The sequence below is a fragment of the Notamacropus eugenii genome, chromosome 4 (assembly GCF_028372415.1).
Source record: "Notamacropus eugenii isolate mMacEug1 chromosome 4, mMacEug1.pri_v2, whole genome shotgun sequence".
NCBI lineage: Eukaryota > Metazoa > Chordata > Mammalia > Diprotodontia > Macropodidae > Notamacropus > Notamacropus eugenii.
Genome location: NC_092875.1, coordinates 35,407,317 through 35,427,699, shown reverse-complemented (window position 1 = coordinate 35,427,699; position 20,383 = coordinate 35,407,317). Strand labels below are relative to the sequence as shown.

Here is a 20,383-nt window from a genome sequence, read left to right as displayed (position 1 = left end):
CACTCTGTCCCACTTTTGGATAGCCTTAATTGTTTCAATCTCTCCCCTTGCACCATTCCTAAACCTGCCCCTTGAACATTTCAGCCATTGCATCTTCTCATGGCCCCTGGGGACGGGAAGAACAATTGTGCTTCCTCCTCCACTCCACAGCCCTTCAAAGAGTGAAGCCAACATCCCCCTAAGTCTTCTCTTCTCTAGGCTGAATATTGGTTCCTTCAGTTACTCCTCATTTGGTATGAACTGGAGGCTCTGCTATCCTAGACTCCTTCTTATGGGTATTTCCCAGTTTATTAAATGTTCTTCTCAATACATGGTGCCCAGAACTGAACTTCATATGCCAGATGTGGTCCTACCAGGGCAATACAATAGGGCTATTTCCTCTCTAGTACTAGACACTCAGCTTCTCTTAATATAGTCAAAGGCATTTGCTTTTACGGGTACTATATCACATTGTTACTCATGTTGAGCTTCTGGTCCATTAACAACCCCAGATCTTTTTTGGATGAACAGCTACCAGATTATGTCTCATTGAACTTGTCTTTGTGATGAAGAAAAGACCTGGGGAGAGAAAGCAGTGGCTTCCTGAAGAGACAAGGTTGTTGTTGTCATCATGTACTGGGGAGATGATATTGAAAGACTGGAGGGTAATATAGATATTTCTTAACCTCACCTGAGAAACTGGCATAGAGTGTGTTACTAGAGCCAGAAAGATTGGCAGTTTGTTGGAGACACACACACACGCACACAGAAACAGAGGTACAGGGAGACAGACAGAGAAAAGACAGAGAAAGAGTGAAAGGAGAGAGGGAGGGGGAAGGAAAAGAGAAGGGAAGAGGAGGCAGAGAAAGAGTGGAAGAGACAGACATGTAGAGACAGAGACTGACAAAGGGATAGAGATACAGGCAGAGAGAGAGAGAGAGACAGAGACAGAGACAGAGACAGAGAGAGACAGAAAGAGAGACAGATATGGAGATACAGAGTAGTAAGCCCATTGAAGACCTATGGAACTCTTAGGATATGACTTAGAATTTATATACATCTTTGGGGATAATAGTTGCTTTCATTGTAAACTGTGAAATGCTCTCCAAATGTCTATTATCATTATTATAATTGTCCAATAGGGGAAGCTTTTATATAACACCTACTATGTGTCAGGTACTGTGCTAAATGCTTTACAAATATTAATTTATCTCACCCTCACAACAATCCTAGGAGGTAGGTGCTATTATCACCCCCATTTTATAGATGAGGAAAGTGAGGCAGAGAGAGTTTAAGTGACTTGCCCAGGGTCCCACAGGTAGGAATTGTTGGAGGGTGGATTTGAACTCAGGTCTTCCTGATTTTAGGCTCAGCTAGCTGCTGTTGATATTTTAGCAACCTGATTGTCTCCTAATATATTGATTTTCTCTTCCAAATTCTTATCATTTGAAAATCTGATTGATGTACTTTCTATATTTATCTAAGTCTCTGAGAAAAAGTTGAACAGCCCAGAACCCTGGGGCAGATCATCAGAGATCTTCCAAGTCATAACAATGATGCCAGCTACCTTTTAGTACTTTAAGTAGTATGGAACACTTTCTCTCATCCTAGCTGATCATCACAATGACTCTAGAAGGGAGGTACTGTAGGTGTCATCATCCCCAGAGTTCACCCCAACAAGCTCAAAGACTTTAGGTGACTTGCCCATGGTCACATAGTGAGGTGAGTTTAGCAGCCAAGTTTTACCTGACTTTAAGCCCAGTAATATGGTAGTAATCCCTACTATATTACCTCTAGCTGATGTCAGTCCATTAATGCCTACTCTTTGGGTCCAGTAACTCAACAGATGACAAACCCATGTTCCATGCAACCCTCATATTTCCATGTTATTGATAAAGACAACATGATCCAGGTTGTGGCAGTTGTACCATCATTTCAGCCCTGTCTGACTCTTTGTGACCCCATTGGGAGTTTTCTTAGCAATGATCCTGGAGTGGTTTGCGATCTCTGTCTCCAGTTCATTTTACAGACGAGGAAACTGAGGCAAACAGGGTCAAAGGATTTAACCAGGTTCACACAACCAGTAAGCGTCTGAGGCCAGATTTGAACTCAGGAAATCTAGGTAAACTCTAGCTGTAATACTATATATTTGCCTGGCCAGTGTAGCTCTAGTTTTGGACTGGACCTATGATTTCATCATTACGTCCAAGTCACTCTACCCATCTGCTGCTTTTTTGTCTCAGCTGTTTGAGGCACTGAGACAGCAAGTCACTTGCCCAGGGTCATACAGCCAATGTGTGTCCATGGCGAGAATTGAACCCAGGTCTTCCTGACTCTAGGTACAGCTCTTTAACCCTCCCAATACTTTGTCGAATGAAGTTATCCTGCCATGAACCCATCTGAATGAAGCCATTCAGGCTTTCAGAGGTCACTGCTTCTCTTCCAAAATACCCCCAATCTCTTGCTATAACAATGCATTCAAGAATTTTGCCAGAAATTGAGTTAAGTCCTGACCTAGAGTTTACAGACACCAATTTCTTTCCAGTTTCTACTGATCACTCCTAGTTATGCCCTTTGGGACCGAGAAAAACAAATCTAAACACTCTCTCATGTGACAGACCCTTTAATATATGAAGACGGCTTCAAAGAGTTGTAGACTGAGCCGGAAAAGATAGCCCTTCAAAGGTTACCTTGTCCAAATCCCTAGTTTGACCAATGAAGAAACACTGTGAGGGCGTTTCAAGTGATCTTGGGAATAAAGTCAGGAGACATAGGCTTGTAAGTTTAGTTTCACGATTTAAACTCTGTGACCCTGAGCAAGTCATTTCCTCTCTCTGAGCCTCAGTTTCCCCATCTGTAAAATGAGAAGGTTGGACCAGATAGCCTCTGAGGTCCCTTTCAGCTCTGGAGTCATGATCCCCTGATCTGGGAGATGAGATTAGTAGTCAGTGGGCAGGGGCTGAAAGGACACAAGAAGAATATATTCCTTGCCTCCTGGCAGCAGGAGATGTGCATATTCCTTCTCAGACCCTGCTTTAAATAAAAGATGAGGGCTGGAGAGGAGATTCTGCATGCTGTGCACAAAGCTCTTGCTCTCCTTTAAGCCTCAGTATCTTTCAAACATTTGGAGAACAAGAAAACACTGTAAAGAAAAGCAGAGAAATTCAGTGCTCACAGAATCCTAAAGTAGGCAGTTTGGGCTCCAGGGTTGACCCCTAGGGGGTCATTGTGTTTAGGGAAACATGCTACAGTTGGTGTAGTGTACAGAACTCTAGACTTATGGCCAGGAGAACCTGGGTTCAAATCTTGCCTCAGATACTTCCTAGCTGTGGGACCCTGGGCAAATCACTTAAACACTCTCTGCTTCAGTTTCCTCAACTGCAAAATGGGTATAATCATAGCATCTACCTCCAGGGTTGTTGTGAGGATCACATGAGATAATGTGTGTAAAGCAATTAGCACCGTGCCTGGTACACAGTAGGCATTATATAAATGCTAGCTGCTATTATTACTAAGATCAAATGAGAAGATATATGCAAAGTGCTTTGCACACCTGATCCTCATCTTCCTCTTCTTCCTTCTCCTCCTCTTTCTTCTTCTTCTCTTCCTTCTTCTTCTTCTTCTCTTCCTTCTTCTTCTCCTCCTCCTTCTCCTCTTCCTCCTTCTTCCCATGTTCCTCCTCCTCCTCTAATATTCTTGGTACAGGGAAACTAAGGAAACTCCTCCTACCCATGAAGCTCATCTATTGTCAGGGATTTGTAACTTGAGGCACAAAAAAATTAAATCATCTTCCCAGGATTACTAGCTATTATGTGTCAGAGTGAACTTATACTTGGTCTTCATGACTATGAAGTTGACTGTCTAGTCACTTTGTCACTATTACTAAGAATAATTGTTGAAAATATATTGTTAATAATGTAAGTAAAGTGCTTTGCAACCTTAAGTCACTATCTAAATGTGATCTGTTAATAATAGTAATAAGGCAAAACCTTTGCAAACCTTCATACACCATGTAGACACCAACTATTATTTTTTAATAGAAGTGAAATGCTTTGTAAACCTTAAAGGGCTATATGTCAATTGTTTTCAAGTTTATTCTAGTCAGTAGCTTCTAAGTGAGTTGACAAATTCTATTCTGTATACCAATCCTAAATTCCTTCAATTCAATGAATTTGGATTAGCAAACCATCTCTATCTGACTTTGGGGCAGCTAGGTGGTGCAGTGGATTAGAGCTTTAGAGCTGGAGTCAGGAAGATCTGAGTTCAAATCTAGCCTCAGACACTTATTAGCTCTGTGACACTGAGCAAGTTCTTTAACCCTGTCTGCCTTGGTTTCCTCGTCCGAAAAATGACCTGGAGAAGGAAACAGCAAACCATTCCAGTATCTTTGCCAAGAAAACCCCAAATGGGGTTGCAGAGAGTCAGACAAGAATGAAAGGTCTGAACAACAACAAATGTGACTGTGAGATAGCCTATTCATCATATTTTAAAAATCATTGGCCAGTTTTTCCTCTATTTCCCTACTTTGACTTTTAAAATCCTTCTTGAGCTCTTCCAAGAATGCTTTTTGGTCTTGAGACCAGTTCATATTCCCTTTTGAAGTTTAAGATGGGAGTATAGTCTCAATGCTGCCCTCTTTGGTATTTGTATTTTGGTCTTTGTCCCTGTAGAAAGATTCTATGGTCTTATCTTTTCTGGTTTGCTTCTTTCTCATGATGATTGTCCTTTTTCTGGTTTTTAAAATGGATCTCTGCTTCTGGGACACAAGGGGCTCTGTCCCACTCTTCTTGTGTTTAGAACTTAAGGCTTTGTGTATTGCGGCCTCTGGTTTTTTCAGCTAGAGGCTAGAATGCTGTAGCTTACCTGGTGCTGAGTTGGCTGATGTGCATAAACAGAGGCCAAGTGAAATCTGTCTAAGTCTCTCCAGAGTTACCCTGGAGTCTCCTGTGTTAAGTGTGGGGGAGAGGGTGGTCTGGCCACAGGGGGTCTCTTCTCCTGAGCATAGGCAGGCTCAGTAGTTGGTGAACTAGTGTTTGCACTAGGGTCTTCCCTATTCCCCTGGATGTGCTGAGGCACACCTGGGTGCCTCAGTGTTGACAATTGTGGGCTCTACTCCCCTGGGGCTCAGGATCTCCTCCTGGCTCACTGAAGTGGGACTGTCTGAGACAGCTCCAGTCCTGCACTGGTTTCCTTCAGTCACAGCAAGAGGGACCCCCTTTGTGATTTTCCTAGCCTCATGGGCTAAAAGACTGTTTGTCCCTTCAACTGATCCCACTGTCCCTGGATTCTTCCTGGGGAAATATTTTATGGGTTTTTCAAGGTCCACAAGGGGAGGGGTAGAGCATTTACCTATCACTCCACCATCTTGGCTCCTGGAAGTTCAAATAGGTGACTTACAGACATTTAATCTGCGGGTTGACAGTGTCAGGAGCAGCTTCTGCAGTTACCTGGGGCTCCGCTGCTCTTTCTCACTCAGTTCCACTGGACTTCCATCCTGGGTTGACATGTCCAAGATTTTGCAGTATGGCAGCTGCCTCAGACCACCAGAGGCTTCCTGCTTGGCCCTGCCATGGTGGGACCATGCTGGTATGGCCTGTGCACTCATCCAGCCCCACACAACAGATCCTTGCTGTCAACCTTCCAGTGTGTTCTAGGCTGGAAATCTGCCACATTCTGTCTCCTACTGGATTCTGTCACTCCAAAATCCATTCAGATTCTCTTTTTATAGGTATCTAAGAGAGTTGCTTTCACTCCACCATCTTGGCTCCACCTCAGCACTTGGGGATAGCCTATTTAAAAGGCATTCCATTCATAGATCTCAAGGACATTAATGATAGAAAGGACCACGTATGCCAAGATGCCCATAGTAGCACTTTCTATGATACTAAAGAACTGGAGACAGTATATGTATCCATCAGTTGGGGAATGGCTAAAGAAGTGGTGGTCCCCAAATATCACTGCTCTCAAAGAAATGGTGACTATGATGAAAGCAGAGAATCTTGTGAAGATTTATATGAAATGATGGTGAGCAAAATAAGCAGGACCCAAGAAAGGTAATAACGATGACAACAATGTAAATGGAAAGAACTGAAAACAAAAAACAAACAGCCCATTTCAATATTTTATTGAGAGAAGCATTGAAAATGTTCTCTAGCAGAAAGGGCTCATGGCAGTCAAGAAATACCTTCAATTTATGTTTATATCTCATTTTGTAAAAGGAAAGCTAGAGTCAGGATCCAAAAGCAAGGGTGGTGGGATATGGAAGGGCAGGGGCAGGGTGGAGAGGGCTGGGGTTGCATAGAACCGATTTCTCCTTCACCCTCTTAGAATTCTTCCCTCCAATTCAATTCAGTTTCTATAGTCTAAGGGGAATTTTCCCTGATTTTTTCACATTTTTGTAGGTGTTGATGTTATCTCTTGCCTTACATTATCCTTTATTTACTTGGCTGTTTGCATAGTGTATCCCCCAGTAGAATGTAAAGCTAATAAGTGGGAGTAAGATTAGGGATACAGGCTGCATAACAGAGGACCAGAACAAATGGGTAGGTGGGGCACTTACTAGCCATGAAAGGGATGAAGGAACAGGAGAAAACCCTCCCACTCCTAATCTTTTTCTTCTCCATGTGTAATGATATGTACAAGATTCTTGTAATCTAGGTGTCCAGTCACATCTGGAGGGAAGGCTGCAAACATCTGGTCAATCTGTAACCAAACACATCAAAACATAAGAATGAGAGAACATATCCTGAAGGAGATGGGGACCATGATTGAAACAGATCAGTTAGATAGACCCCTAGAGACAGGAAAAGCAACTGATGAATATCCCACAAAACTCACACAATCCCTATTGCCTCCAGAATGAAGTACATATTTCTTTGACATTTAAAGCTCTTCTTAATGTGGCCCCAGCTTACTTTTCCAGTATTACTCTCCTTCACTCATTCTACATTCCAAGCAAAGAAGTTTGCTCTCCGTCATTCATTTATAGTATTGCATTGCCTGTCTCCAAACTTTTGTACAGTCTAGGAGAATATGCTCACCTTCACCTATTAGAATTTCTAGCTTCCATTCAAGCTCAGATCTAGTGTATCCCTACTTCTTTTCCCAAAAGTACCTTGTAATTTTATGTATAGTTCATGTTTATTTATAGGTGTACCTATTGTTTCTCCTCATAGAATATAAGCTCCTTGAGGGCAGAGGTGGTTTAATTTTTGACTTTGTATCCTCAGCCTAGAGTAATACTTGGTGCAAAAGGGCTGGTTGATTGATTGAACATGAATATCATCCCTGACTCTATGTTTAGCCTTCTTTGACCTACCCATGATTAGTGCACACAAAGGTACCTGAGATCTGCTTACCCAATGAGAAGGACACTGGTGAGAGCTCCCTATGTCTATCAGAATATAAAACTGCATAACCCCTAACAGCTTCAGGTCCTCTAGAACCGGTCAGTTGTCTGCTAAGAAACAGCTGCCTGAGTTTTCAGCTATTAAGATGGGTGGTCAGAGTCAGGTCAAAGTGAGACCGCAAGATGGTATGTGAAGGGGAGTGCGTACTGGGTGGTGCTGGAGCCAGCTCATATCAGTCTTGCAAGAGCCCACCATTAATTTTTCAGTCTGAGCATTTAAACTTTGGAAATTGGCAAACGCTACAACTCAGCGACTGATTTATTGGTTTGTTGATTGTCTAGACTTAAGAAAGTGAAGGGAAAATGTTACTAATGCATATTAAACTTAAAAGTGTGTGTGCATACCTTTTCCCCCCAGAGAGTTGTTTGTTAAATATTTACCAGCACATCGCACGACCCTTCTCATAGGAGTGAAGTGTGTCCATAAAATGTATTTGTACGCTGTCAATAAACCCATGACAGACTGAGAACTGACACAGATTGTAAGGACTGAACTTGAGACTTTGTCCATGGTTCCTTGAAATTCCATTGCTGACCAACACAAAGATTTAGCAACTGCTTGATAAGGGACAGAGGGAGTAAAGAGATGAGAGCTGGAGATCTCATGGGGAGACCTAGCTGGGAGACTCAAGGAGGATGGGATTCTAGACTCAACCTCTCTACTCAAAGCTGATTTTCCAGCAAACTAGCCTATTTGTTGTTCCTTGGATACATGGACTGTCTCTCATACCTCGAATGCATTTTTCCTTCACCCTCACCTCTTAGAATTCTTCCCTCCAATTCAATTCAGTTTCTACAATCTAAGGGGAATTTTCTCTGATCTTCTCACATTTTTGTAGGTGCTGATGTTATCTCTTGCCTTAGATGATCCTTTATTTGCTTCTCTCTTTTCATAGTGTATCCCCTAGTAGAATGTAATCTCCTTGAAGGCACGGACTATTTTTCATCTTCTCTCTGTATCAGTCCCTGCATACTCCCTGTGACATAGTAGATTTTAATGAACCTATGTTGAATTGAATTAAAATCACTGTGGTACAGTGGAAAGATCACTGACTTAAAAGTCTGAGAAACTGGATTCAAATCTGATGCTTATTATCTGTGTGTCCTTGGTCCTCAGTTTCCCCATCTGTAAAATGAGAGGGTTGTACTACCTGGCCCCTGAGTTATCTTCTAGCTCTGAATCTATGAGCCTATGACTACGAACATAGGAGGCATGGAAAACATCTGTGAACCTCAGATAGATATCAAAAGGAATCCTGTTTCAGAAAGACTGAGAAATAGGGGATTAAGTAACAAACGATAATGTATTTTGTATTCAGTCACAGCAAGCACAGAGAAGAATGGAACTCATGGCTGTTCTTTATCATTGCTTGAGTTCTTAGCAAAAAAGGACAGCAGAATCCTAGCTAATCAATATGTAAATTGTAGCACTTCCTAGACTCCATCCTGGGAGACTTATTTTTTTTTTAAAGGAAGATCATTGAGCATATCAGTGGTAACGTCGGTCCAACAGGAAAGTGACAGTTTCAGCAGGCCTCAGAAGACCATTCGGAATCTATTTTTCTATCCCTGCAAGACAGAGTGAATAGCTGAGAGACACCTGTGTTATAAGGAGGGTTCTGATAATAATAGTAATTGAAGTTTATATAGCCCTCTGTCTACGTTATCTCACAACAGTACTCTGAAGTGACTACTACAATCATTATTTTCCCCATTTTATGGAGGAGGAAACTGAGGTAGGTAATATGATTTGCTCAAGGTGGCACACATTAGTTAAGTGTCTTGAGATGGGATTTGAACTCAGTTTTTCTGAGCTCCAGCTCCAAAGATCTCACCACTATTCATTTCAAATCTAATCAGTATTTATTAAGGACCTATCATGTTTCAGGATCAGTGCTAGGGACCGAGACATAATACCCAAAACAAATCCAGCGCCTGCCTTTGAGGAGCTTACACTGATGCCTGTCCAGCATGGTGAGGTTGTGGGTACTGTTGTCCCCTCCAGTGAAGGGATCAAGTCCAGGGACTTGGGAGTTTGATGAGCACAAGGGATGGATCCTTACCTCCTCTTTAGAAAATCTCTCTGCTTGGGTGGTGAGCATTTCCCGGATGCTGTGAAAAGAGAAGAGCAACCTTGTGATTCCAGAGGCAAGAAACTAGGAAGGACATACTGAAGGGAGTTGGGAAATGACTAAAAAAAATTGTAGAATATGGATTTTTAATTCCTTCCATCATTGTAGATGAGCAAACTATCTATAATTTATAGTCTTGGAGAATTGCCTAGGTACTGAAAGGTTAAATGATGTGCCAAGGTCACTTGGCCATGAGATGTTAGAAGCTAGATTTAAGACCAGGTCTTTCTGACTCAGATGCTGGCCAAATTGCTTCCATGAATGGAATGAGATGTTATTTCACCAAACGAATGTGATAACTTACAAAGATACATGGAGGGGGGGCATATGAGGCAAGAAGAAAAAACCGAAACAATAACACATATCATCTTCATCATCTTCAATATGCATGTAGTAGAGATCTGAAAGCTAACTGACTTTCTGGGATTCATAGGCTTTCTCCTCTCAGCCCTGAGAATTATTTAGGGCTACCATGGTCTTTGAAGCAGAATGTGGACTTGAATCACGCCAAAAAATTCTTACAGAGAAACATAGTAGACCATACAAGGGTCTCCCTTTGATTGGGGACTTCAAAAACTGAGCAGCTGCGGTTGTTGGGAGAAGCATCTCCGTCCAAGACTTGATAGGCTAAGAAGGGGAAAATTGACAGCAAGGAGAAAGAGAAAAGGAGTGTTGATAGCCTTGACAGATATCTATGAGCAGAAGATTTGGGCTGAAGTTACCAGCTGTACTCACCTCTTCAAGGACTGAAGGAAGTTAAAAAAATATGCTTTTTCTTCCAAGTTCCCTCCCCATGCTTGTCCACAACAAACTGTAATCTATTCTGCTCATTTTTTTATCTAAATGTTTCTTGTATCCTACTTTTCCTTTCAAGCATAAAGAGGCCCAGGGGGTTAACTAGAGCTTTTGTTGTTCAGTCATCTCAGTCATGTCTAATTTTCTGTGACCTCATTTTGGGTTTTCTTGACAAAAATACTGGAGTGGTTTGCTATTTTCTTCTCTAGTTCATTTTACAGATGAAGAAACTGAAGCAAACAGGGTTAAGTCAGTTGCTCGGGGTCACACAGGTAGTAATTGTCTGAGGGCAGATTTGAAGTCAGGCAGATGAGTCTGCCTAACTCCAGGTGTGATACTCTATCCACTGCATCATCTAGCTGCCCCAGCTAGAGTTTAATTAAAGATAAATTGTAGAGTAGAGAGCCAAACCTTGGCCTGAATGTTAGGAATTTTTCCCAAGTGGGGGCTCTGAGCTATTACCATTATACTACTAACTTTTTGTCTGCCATAAATTCCATAAAACAGCAGACTATTGATCTGAGGGGCTGTTCTATTGGTACTCGAATAAAAAATGAGCTAATTGTTGTGATAGGCTGTGACAGATTAAATCTTCATTGAGAAATAAAGGAAGAGAGGGTAGTAACTAAAGATCATACCCTAAACCCCCCGCACCACCCCACTCTACCCACAGGACATAGACAAACCCTGGGAAGGTTAAAAGACTGCCCCATCCCTTAGGGATAGAAAGCAGAAAAAACTAGTACCAGCTGGTCACTATTCACATGGTATAGCAACACCCACACATTTAAAAGGAAAAATGTTCTAAGGTAGGCATGGAAACAAACAGGAGAATTTTAATCTCTGATTTATGTAGCTCAGCATCTTAAGGATTTTTGTCAGTGCAGACCTTCTCTTCAGTAAATATCAAAGGTTCATAGGATTATACTTTTAGAGCTTAAAAGGAGACTTGAGGGCCAATCAGTCAGACCCCCTCATATTACAAAGGAAGAAACTGAAGGACAGAGACCTTTCCCAAGGTCATACAAGGTATGAGCCACAGACAGATCTAGAGGTGGATGGACCATTTCACCTTAGGACAGTTCTATTTATTAGGAATTTTTTCATCACGTCCACATTCTTATGCCCATTTTGAAACTAGGGAGACCGATTCATACAAGGAGTGTCACATGACAGGCAAAAGCCTCCATTTTAATATCTAATCTAATCCATATAATCTAACTTATTCCTGGCAATTCCAATTTGGGTCCTGTGATTCCAAACTCATCACTCTTCCCTCTGATATTACAATTCATCTGTAACTGAATTGAGATTGTAACTAAAAAATACACTAGTTACGAAACGCTCCTGATTTAGTTGCAGTGGTCTTTGGACGATAGACCCATAATCCATCCCTGGACCTATATTTTTTCGAGATATGTAGGATATGGATAAACTTGAGATCAAATAACAAAATCTTTGCTAACTATGGTTATTTTTATGTCAAGATGAGTCAGCAAAGGAAAGCTTTAAGTGTGGATTTTGATCATATACACCTTTTTTTCTAAACAAACTATTAAAATGGATGTTTGCAATTTTATATTTAAGCTTTGAAAAGATTCTTGTTGGTGTATTTGGACAATTGTGTTGGTGGATGGTTACTAATATTGGAATACTTTTTTTAAGTTGGGAAAAATCAGAATTTATTCCCTACTTACTAGTCAGACCTCAGCACCCCTTTGCCTTCTGGATCAAACACTTTGAATGCATTGAGAATAGTTTCTTCTGGGTCAGCACCTGGAACAGAAGACAGAGAGCTCCATGGGTCATGAATAAATGGGAAGGACATCCAAGCTAGTGAATATCCCTGAGAAATAATAAGCAGTATCCCCAAGAGCAGGAGTTGCTGGGGATGCATAGGTCACAAACTTCTTTATATGGAAAAGGGTCTACAAAGACAGAGCCATAACTAGGATGGGGTGATCAGGGCTTACAGGGGTTCAAAATTAGAGGGTCCTGGAAGCATGTGGAACCTCTTCAACAGATGGAAACCACTAGGCTTAGCACCTAGTTAGCAAGAATAATTAATTTTAAAAAAAAGAATAATTAATTACAATAGGAGTAACATACTTCCTCTGATCCTTCCCCCTCTTCCTCCCTTCTTCCCTCTACCAGCTACCATACTCTAGGTGAGTTTTTCAGGCCTGGACTTATCTTTCAGCATTCTCAGTAGTGACTTCCTCAGAAATATCTAATGTGCCAGCCTCCATCTCATGACTCCTTATGCCCCCAAACTCTCTCCTCCTCACCCCCAACTGAATTTGTTTTTCTTAACAAAAGCTGATTTCAAGGCACCTTTTGAGCTTCTTGGTCTGGGCCCATCTCATGATATTTTTCCTGGGTACCAGAGTCTCCAGTTTCTAATTCATGGGAAGATTAGACACAAAACCGGCTCTCTGTACCCAAGGGCCTCCCCCGAGAATGCTTCACCTGCTGATTTTAAAGGGAAAACTGCCTAGGGACATGAAGTAAAGCCCGAAGATCAATTCCTGCTGAGAATATCAGAATTTTTCAGTGATATCTTGTCCTGACATGTCTCTTCTGATTGGCACACATACTGCCAGTTTCTCAGTCCCCAGGCAAATGTTCATCATCCCCACACCATCTGCACATGCCTCCTCTCTCATACACACCCATGGATGCTGCAGGTCTGCCCTGTCCTGATGCTGAGCTACTCACCCTTGAGTTTTTCCCCAAACATGGTCAGGAAGACAGTAAAGTTGATTGGTCCTGGAGCCTCTTTTATCATTTCATCAATTTCTTCATTTTTCACATTCACACGACCTGGGACACAACCAAACAGTGGGATCCATAATGGGGAAAAGGTGTGAGGATGCAGTAGACCAGAGGCCAGAGGGCTAGACTGGGGAGTCACCAAACCTGGCTTTCCCATCTATCTCTGTCAAGAGTATGTGATCATAGGCAAGTCCCTTTTACTATTCTGGATCTCAGCTTCCTCTCCATAAAATGAGGGAAAAGAACTGGAGAGATTCTCAGGTCTAAGGACCTCCCAGCTCTGACATTTCCTATTTAAAGGCCTCTTCTAGCCTGGATATTCTTTGCCTAAAGGACCCAAGGTCTCCCAGTGAGTGCATCCTAGGTCATCTCCAGTCATCCTGATGAATATCTGGTCACTGGAATCAGATCACTCTGGAGGAGAAGTGAGGCTGGTGACTGGCACAGCCCTCCCTCATTCAAAACAAAGTCAAGTGCAAGTCATGTCATCATTTCTCTGATGGCACGGTCTTCTTCAGCAATGAAGGACAAACACAATCTAGGTTCTAAAGCCTCTCCTTGTTTAAACATTTTAGAATTCTGTGCTTCTCAGTCTCTGGAGTTTACCTCCTTAAAATTCAAATGAAAATCAAACCATTATAGGGAAGACTCATAAATTCTTATTATTCAGAACAGAGACACCCTAGACCCAAACTTACACAATCTTAGGGATTAATAAGAGACCATGTGGTTCAACCCCTCCCTGAACAGGAACCTGATCTTAGACTATCCCCCCAAAATGACAGGCATTGTAGCCCTGTGGAAAGGGCTCTAGATTACAAGGCAGAGGACCTTGGAGTCAAATCCCTCTAAGCTCTAAGTACCTGATGTACTTAGGTTCCCCTAGCTTCTTCTGGGATACTTCTGGTGATGGGGAGATCATTACTTCCAAAGGCAACCCCCTTTTTACCTTGGGTCAGTTCTATCCATTAGAAAGTTTTAAATTATATCCAGTCACATTATTATGCCCAGTGTATATACTAGTGAGACTGGAGTTCAGAGGAAATAAAGTCACAGAGTGAAGGTCATTTGTTGTCTAGTCATTTTTCAGTCATGTCTGATTCTTTGTGGCCCCATTTGGGGTTTTCTTGACAAAGATACTGGAGTAGTTTGCCATTTCCTTCTCTACCTCATTTTACATAGGATAAAACTGAGGCAAATTGGATGAAGTGACTTGCCCAGAGTCACACAGCTAGTTAGTGTCTGAGACCAGATTTGAAGTCATGATGAGTCTTCCTGATTCCAAGCCCAACGCTCTATCCACTATGGCACCACCTAGACGGGAATATCATATAACAGGCCATAAACCCCTATCTTAGCAAAGACCAGGTTCAAGACTTCCTTTTGATACCATTTCCATGACCTAATATATAGCCTATATTAAATGCTTTATTATTATGGCATCATCAAATTCTAAACAGACTCAAGCTTTACTCTTTTATTATTTTTGTTCCCTCCCTTCTCCCATAATGCAATACTTTTTCCATCTCTCAAGAGGTGGGGATGGGGAGTGGGTTATGGGTATAATAGAATGTTGCATATATGGTCAACCAAAGTTCCTTCTGCTTAATCATTTTTCTTTGTGACAAGGTACAGTTCTATTCCAGGGTATAAAAGCAAATGTCTATCATCAGTAAAACTTTAAAATAAAAGTAATTTTTCTTCATCACCGCCCTATCATGCCTGGCACTCATCCACCCAGAGAAGTAGAAATCAGACTCAACTAAAGACCTACCAAGGGCAGCAAATGTATCCCTTAGATCTGCTTTGTCAATGAATCCATCTCGGTTCTGGTCCATGATGGTGAATGCCTGTTGAGGCGGGGAGAGAACAGAGGGGGTCGGTCAGAAGCCTGAGGGAAGCTGGGGAAGATGTAGGTTAATTAAATGCATCAATAACCAATGGGTGTATCCAGAGAGGAGTAGAGGGATCTGTGCTAGTATTTTTTTTTTACAGTTGTCAATTTGTTTATTTTTAGTTTTCAACATTCACTTCCATAAGTTTTAAATTTTCTCCCCTTCTCTTCCCCTTCCCTCCTCAAGACAGCATGCAATGTGATATGGGCTGTATACATACATTTCTATTAATCACATTTTCACATTAGTCATGTTGCATAGAATTATAACTACTGCTTTGCTTTGCATTCCAACCCTGTAGTTCTTTCACTGAATGTAGATGGCATTTTCTATCATGAGTGCTTTGTGCGCTAGTATTTTTAGTTCTTTGTAAATTCCCCTCCCCAAATATCTTGTTTCTTCTGCCAATACCATCCCACAGCATCCTGAAGAGCTGATTCCCCATCCTAGAGGTTGAGGCAGAGTGAGGGAGAAGTACATGTAGGAGGTAGCATTCTTTCTGGAGTTTAGCCAGGATGTTCTTCCCCAAGAGTACCTGCCTTTGACAAGGATGAAGTTTAATATAGCCAGGTGACAAGACAGTCAATAATTTTAAAAATGGCTTCATTTACACCAAAATATTTATAGCAGCACTTTTTGTGGTAGCAAAGAAAAGGAAACCAAGTAAATGTCCATTGATTGGGGAATGGCTAAACAAATTACGGTACATGAGACAGTGATGAGCCGAAAGGGGTGACAAATGTGATGAATTCCGAGAAGCATGGGAAGACTCATATGGACTGATGCAAAGTGAAGTAAACAGAGCCAGTAGGATAATAGGCACCATGACCCCAACAACATGAATGTAGAGGAGACAAATGCAACAATTGAAACTGAATGCTATAAAATTATAAAGATCAAGCTTGACTCCAAAGGAAGAGATGAGACGTGGCTACTCCTGTGGATATGGAATATGGCATACACTGTTAAACTTTTCCCAATGTGTTGGTTTGTTTTGCTGATTTTTTTCCATTTCTTTATGAGTGGTGTAATGATTTGGGAGTTGACCTTGGAATCAGGAAGGCCTGGGTTTAAGGCCCATCATACTGGTTCTGGGACCCAAAGCAAGAAATTCAGTTTCTTGGTACCAAAGGTAAGAGTAGATGTCGACCAAATTGATAGAAGGGTTTTCCCTACTAGGAGTTCCTTACAACTGTATTGGGGCTGGGGATAGAGCCAGGAATAGTTTCTGCCTCTGAGCATTTTATATTCTACTGGAGGGTCAGTTGAAAAGAAATAGCACATGAACCAGATCAATACAAAATACAAATGAGTACAAAATACTTTTCTTTTAGAGGAAGAGAGAATTGCTAACAACTGAGGGAATTTTGAAGGAATCTAGGGATTCTAAGAGACAGAAATGAGGTGGGAGACTTTCCAAACTTGTGCCAAGGTACAGAGGTGGGAGATGAAGGGATGCAATGTCACATACAGGGAATATAGATGAGAGGGAGTAATGTGTCATCAGTAGCGAATCAGCTGGTGAAGGGCGTTAAATTTACGTAAGCAAAGGTTTTACCAATGCTTCTAGGAATTATGGAGAAGAAATAGCCCTGTAGAAAGACTTAAGGCATTCATTTCAAGTAAGGAAACTTACCTCCTTGAATTCCTGGATCTGGGTCTGCTCAAACATGGAGAAAACATTGGAGTTAGCACCCTCTGCTCTCTTCTTTGCTTTTTTGGGTGCCTAGGGAAAGGATGGTCATGATTAGGAAAAAGTAGTGGGCTGGAATCCAGCAAAGTATGATCTTGCTCTGGCTCTGCCACTGAGCAAGTGAATGACCTTGGGGAGGCCCGACCCTTTCTCTTCGTGAATCTCTCGTTTGAAAATCAGGAATATTTCCAGCCCTACTTATCCTCAAAGGCATCAGAAGATTTATGACTGGAAGGAGCCTTAGCGAGTCTCTGGTTCAACCTTCTCATTTTATAAGAGACCCAGAGAGGTGAAGTCCAAGGTCACATAGTGAGTAAAGAAACAGAGATGAATGTGGTGAAGATAGAATGAAATCATAGATGTGAGAGAGTTTTGTTAAAGTTAACACACTACACAAACAAAAGAAATGATGCATAGAATTTACAGAACTAGGGCAGTGAGGTGGTACAGTGGATAGAGCACCAGGCCTGGAGTCAGAAGGACCTGAGTTCAAATCTAGCCCCAGACACTTACTAGCTGTGTGACCCCGGGCAAGTCACTTAACCATGTCTGCCTCAGTTTCCTCCTCTATAAAATGAGCTAGAGAAGGAAATGGCAAACTACTCCAGTATCTTTGCCAAGAAAACTTCAGAAGGGGTCCCAATTGAAACAACTGGACAACAGCAATTAGAGAAATTGAGAAATGCACAATCCTATACATTCTCCTCAATGACCAATGCCTGGCATGTAGGAAGAGCTTAGTAAATGCTTGTTTATTGCCTGACTGACTGACCAACTCTTTTTCCTTACATCCTCTCCAGGTAGGTTAGCTGTTCTCTTAGGCCTTAAGCAGAATTAACTCACTTTGCTTCTGCCTCTGCATGATTCAATTTACTAGCAAAAGTATTTATTAAGAGCCTACTGGGTAGGGCACATGGGATACAGGAACAAAGCTCCAAATTGCCCTGGAGTTTTCACATTCTAATGTCTGTGGGATGGGAGAAGGGACAGGCTATGTCTGCTATAGATAAGGAGAATCTAAGGTTGAGAGTCAGGGGGTGGAAGGAAAGAGCCAGACAAGGCGATCTAGGAATAAAAAAGTGTAGGGCGCAGTGTTAACCAGCAGCAGATAGGGGGAGAGAAAGGGCCATGGGTCTGAATCCTGTCTCTTACGGCTGTGAATGTAATCACCTGCCTCTTTGAATTGGAAGACTTAAATGAAGACGTGTATGTGTAAAGAAGGCATGCGAGGCTAGCTGTGGATCTATCCTGAAGAAGGCCAGTGTCTGCTTCTGCTGAACCATTTGACAAATGGGTAAGTCAGTGATGAGAGGTGCATTGATTGGAAGACAATCAGGTCCATGAAACTGGAAAATATGGTGAGATGAAAGGAGTTTTCAGAGTGCAAATCCCAGTTCTCTCTCTCTCTCTCCCTCCCTCCCTTCCTCCCTCTCTCTTTCCTTCTTTCTCCCTTTCCCTCTCCTTATACTCTCTCTCTGTCTCTCCCCCTTCTCTCTCCCTCTTTTCTCTCTCCTTTCATTTCCCTCTCCTCTCTTCTCTTCCTTTCTCTCTCTGTGTCTCTGTCTCTCTGTGCCTATCTGTCTGTCTCTCCTCCCACCTCCTTCCTTGGATCCAAATAGCCAAGGAATCCCAGTCTGGGCAAACGACCAAATTGGTGGTGTCAATAAAGAGCTGGAATGGAGACAGGAAGACCTAGCTTTGAATCCTGCCTTCAACATTAACTAGCTGTGTGACCTTGGGCAAGTCACCCCTCTGAGCCTCAGTTTTCTCTTTGATACAGAGACAGGAGGACTCAATGACCTCTGATGTGACTTCCATTGCTAAATCTCTTAGCCTCTGAATTAGAGACAGGATTGATAAAAGAATGCTGCCTTTAGAACATGACGACCCAGCTTTCAGTCCAAGGCCTGACACTGAAAACTTGTGTGACCTCAAGCAAATCTCTTCAACTCTCTGCCTCTCAGTATCCTCCTTTGTAAAATGCAGGGGTGGGAGTGGGGGTGGGGGTGGGGTGGACTAGGTGACCCCTAAGATCCCTTCCTCCTAGGGTAGATTCCAAAATTTGCTACCACCAAATTCATTCCACTGATGAACAACTCCTGGACACAAATTAGCACATTCAGGTGCTGCCTAAGAAGCTTACAGGAAGGACCGAGAGAAAGATATTTTAAAACTTACCCTTCCAAAGGACCATATATACACATATGTGTGCACACATGTTTGCACATGCACATCCCTATGTATCTATTCATACATGTACGTGTATATATAATGATATAAAAACTTTGTATAAATATATTATGTAGACTTCTACTAAATGTAATTTTATATATAAATATATGTATGTATATGCACATATATATGTTGTGTGTATATGCATATACATATATATTTCCTTTAGGTGCTCAAACAAGAACAAAGAATTACAATTTGATCCTTAAAAGCACTCAATCCCATTTTGCAAGCCTTAGGAGTTATTGATTTTGCAAGAGGTCAGTCGACAACCCATAAAAAACCCTAGCTCTTTCTCATTTGGTTTTTCTTCTCCTGTTCCCTGGGAGCCTGCATTATTTGTGGCCCATCAGTGTATTGACTGGGGTTCCATCATGAGAAGCAACGAATCGAACTTTGTGTAGCCTGAGTACTGTAAACTGTGTCCAAATGCAAAGAGTAAGGACTTGGAGGCATGCCAGCTTGGGATTCAGTCTTGGCTCTGTCCCTTCCTAGCTGTGTGATCTTTGGACAAGTCACCTTTCTGAGCCTTAGTTTTCCCATCTGTAGTTGACTCAGAATTTAAAAAAATGGTATGGGAGTGGTGGGGATGAGGGTGGGGGGAGGGAGAGACTAAGTGGCATGGTGGAAATAGCCTGGTTCTGGCTAGAGAGGTCTGAGGACTTGCTTCAGATTCTACCTCCTACTATTCCCACCCGTGTGACTTTGAGCAAGCTCCTTCATTTTTCTCAGGCTTCAGTTTTCTCCCCTGCAAAATGAGGGAATTACAGTAGTTGGCTTCTGAGGTCCCTTCTAGCTCATAGATCTGTGACCCTATGTCCTCTCTGGGCCTTGATTTTTCCATCTGTGAAATGGGGGGAATTGGACCAGATGACTTCTGAGATCCCTTCCAGCTAGAGATCTATGATCCAAGATAGAGTCTTTAACCATTTTTGTGTCCTGTACTGCCTTGGTGGTCTGGGGAAGTCTATGGACCCCTTCTTAGAGTATATACAATAAAGTTATATTGAAATATAGTTGTCAAAATAGTAAAAGAAAACAAGTTTATGGAGCCCAGGTTTCCGATGTTTCCTCAGTTTCCTCATCTATAAAATTGAGGTTGGGTTAGGTGGTCTCTGAGATCCCTTCCTGAATATATGATTCCAAAATCCAAAGGCAATTTTTCTCTCTGTGCCTCAGTTTCCTCATCTGTAAAAGGAAGGAGTGGGACTAGTTGAATTACCGCCAGGGTCCCTCCTAGCTCTAAATCTGCAATTCTGTTTCCTTGCCCCAAATAGCCAGAGGGACTCTCATTTGAGGAAGGGGCCCATTTTAAGACCTTTTCCCTTGACCCTCCTCCCAGTCAGACCCAGTACCCACTCACCATAGTGGAGGTGGCCAAGTAGTCCTCCTTCTGTCTGACAAGTGGAATCCCCACTGCTACCCCTCCCTCCTCATCCAGCCCTGAAACAATAAATACTTCCCGCCTAGGGTT

General features: G+C 42.1%; 1 protein-coding gene across 2 annotated transcripts in view; it reads right to left on the bottom strand.

The window, feature by feature from the left end:
* Positions 1-6,086: 6,086 nt before the first annotated feature.
* Positions 6,087-20,383, bottom strand: part of MYL2 (myosin light chain 2) — a 36,804-nt gene continuing 22,507 nt past the window's right edge. Inside the window, exons 1-7 of one of the 2 annotated variants that reach the window (XM_072600465.1) lie at positions 20,273-20,361; positions 16,621-16,710; positions 14,864-14,939; positions 13,033-13,137; positions 12,012-12,090; positions 9,451-9,499; positions 6,087-6,681 (exon numbers count right to left, since the gene is read on the bottom strand). In XM_072600465.1, coding sequence (XP_072456566.1) covers positions 6,583-6,681; positions 9,451-9,499; positions 12,012-12,090; positions 13,033-13,137; positions 14,864-14,939; positions 16,621-16,710; positions 20,273-20,275 — 501 coding nt within the window. In that variant the 5' untranslated portion in view covers positions 20,276-20,361 and the 3' untranslated portion in view covers positions 6,087-6,582. Of the gene's footprint in view, positions 6,682-9,450; positions 9,500-12,011; positions 12,091-13,032; positions 13,138-14,863; positions 14,940-16,620; positions 16,711-20,272; positions 20,362-20,383 lie in introns of those variants that run through there. The other variant, XM_072600466.1, reaches the window with a different exon arrangement.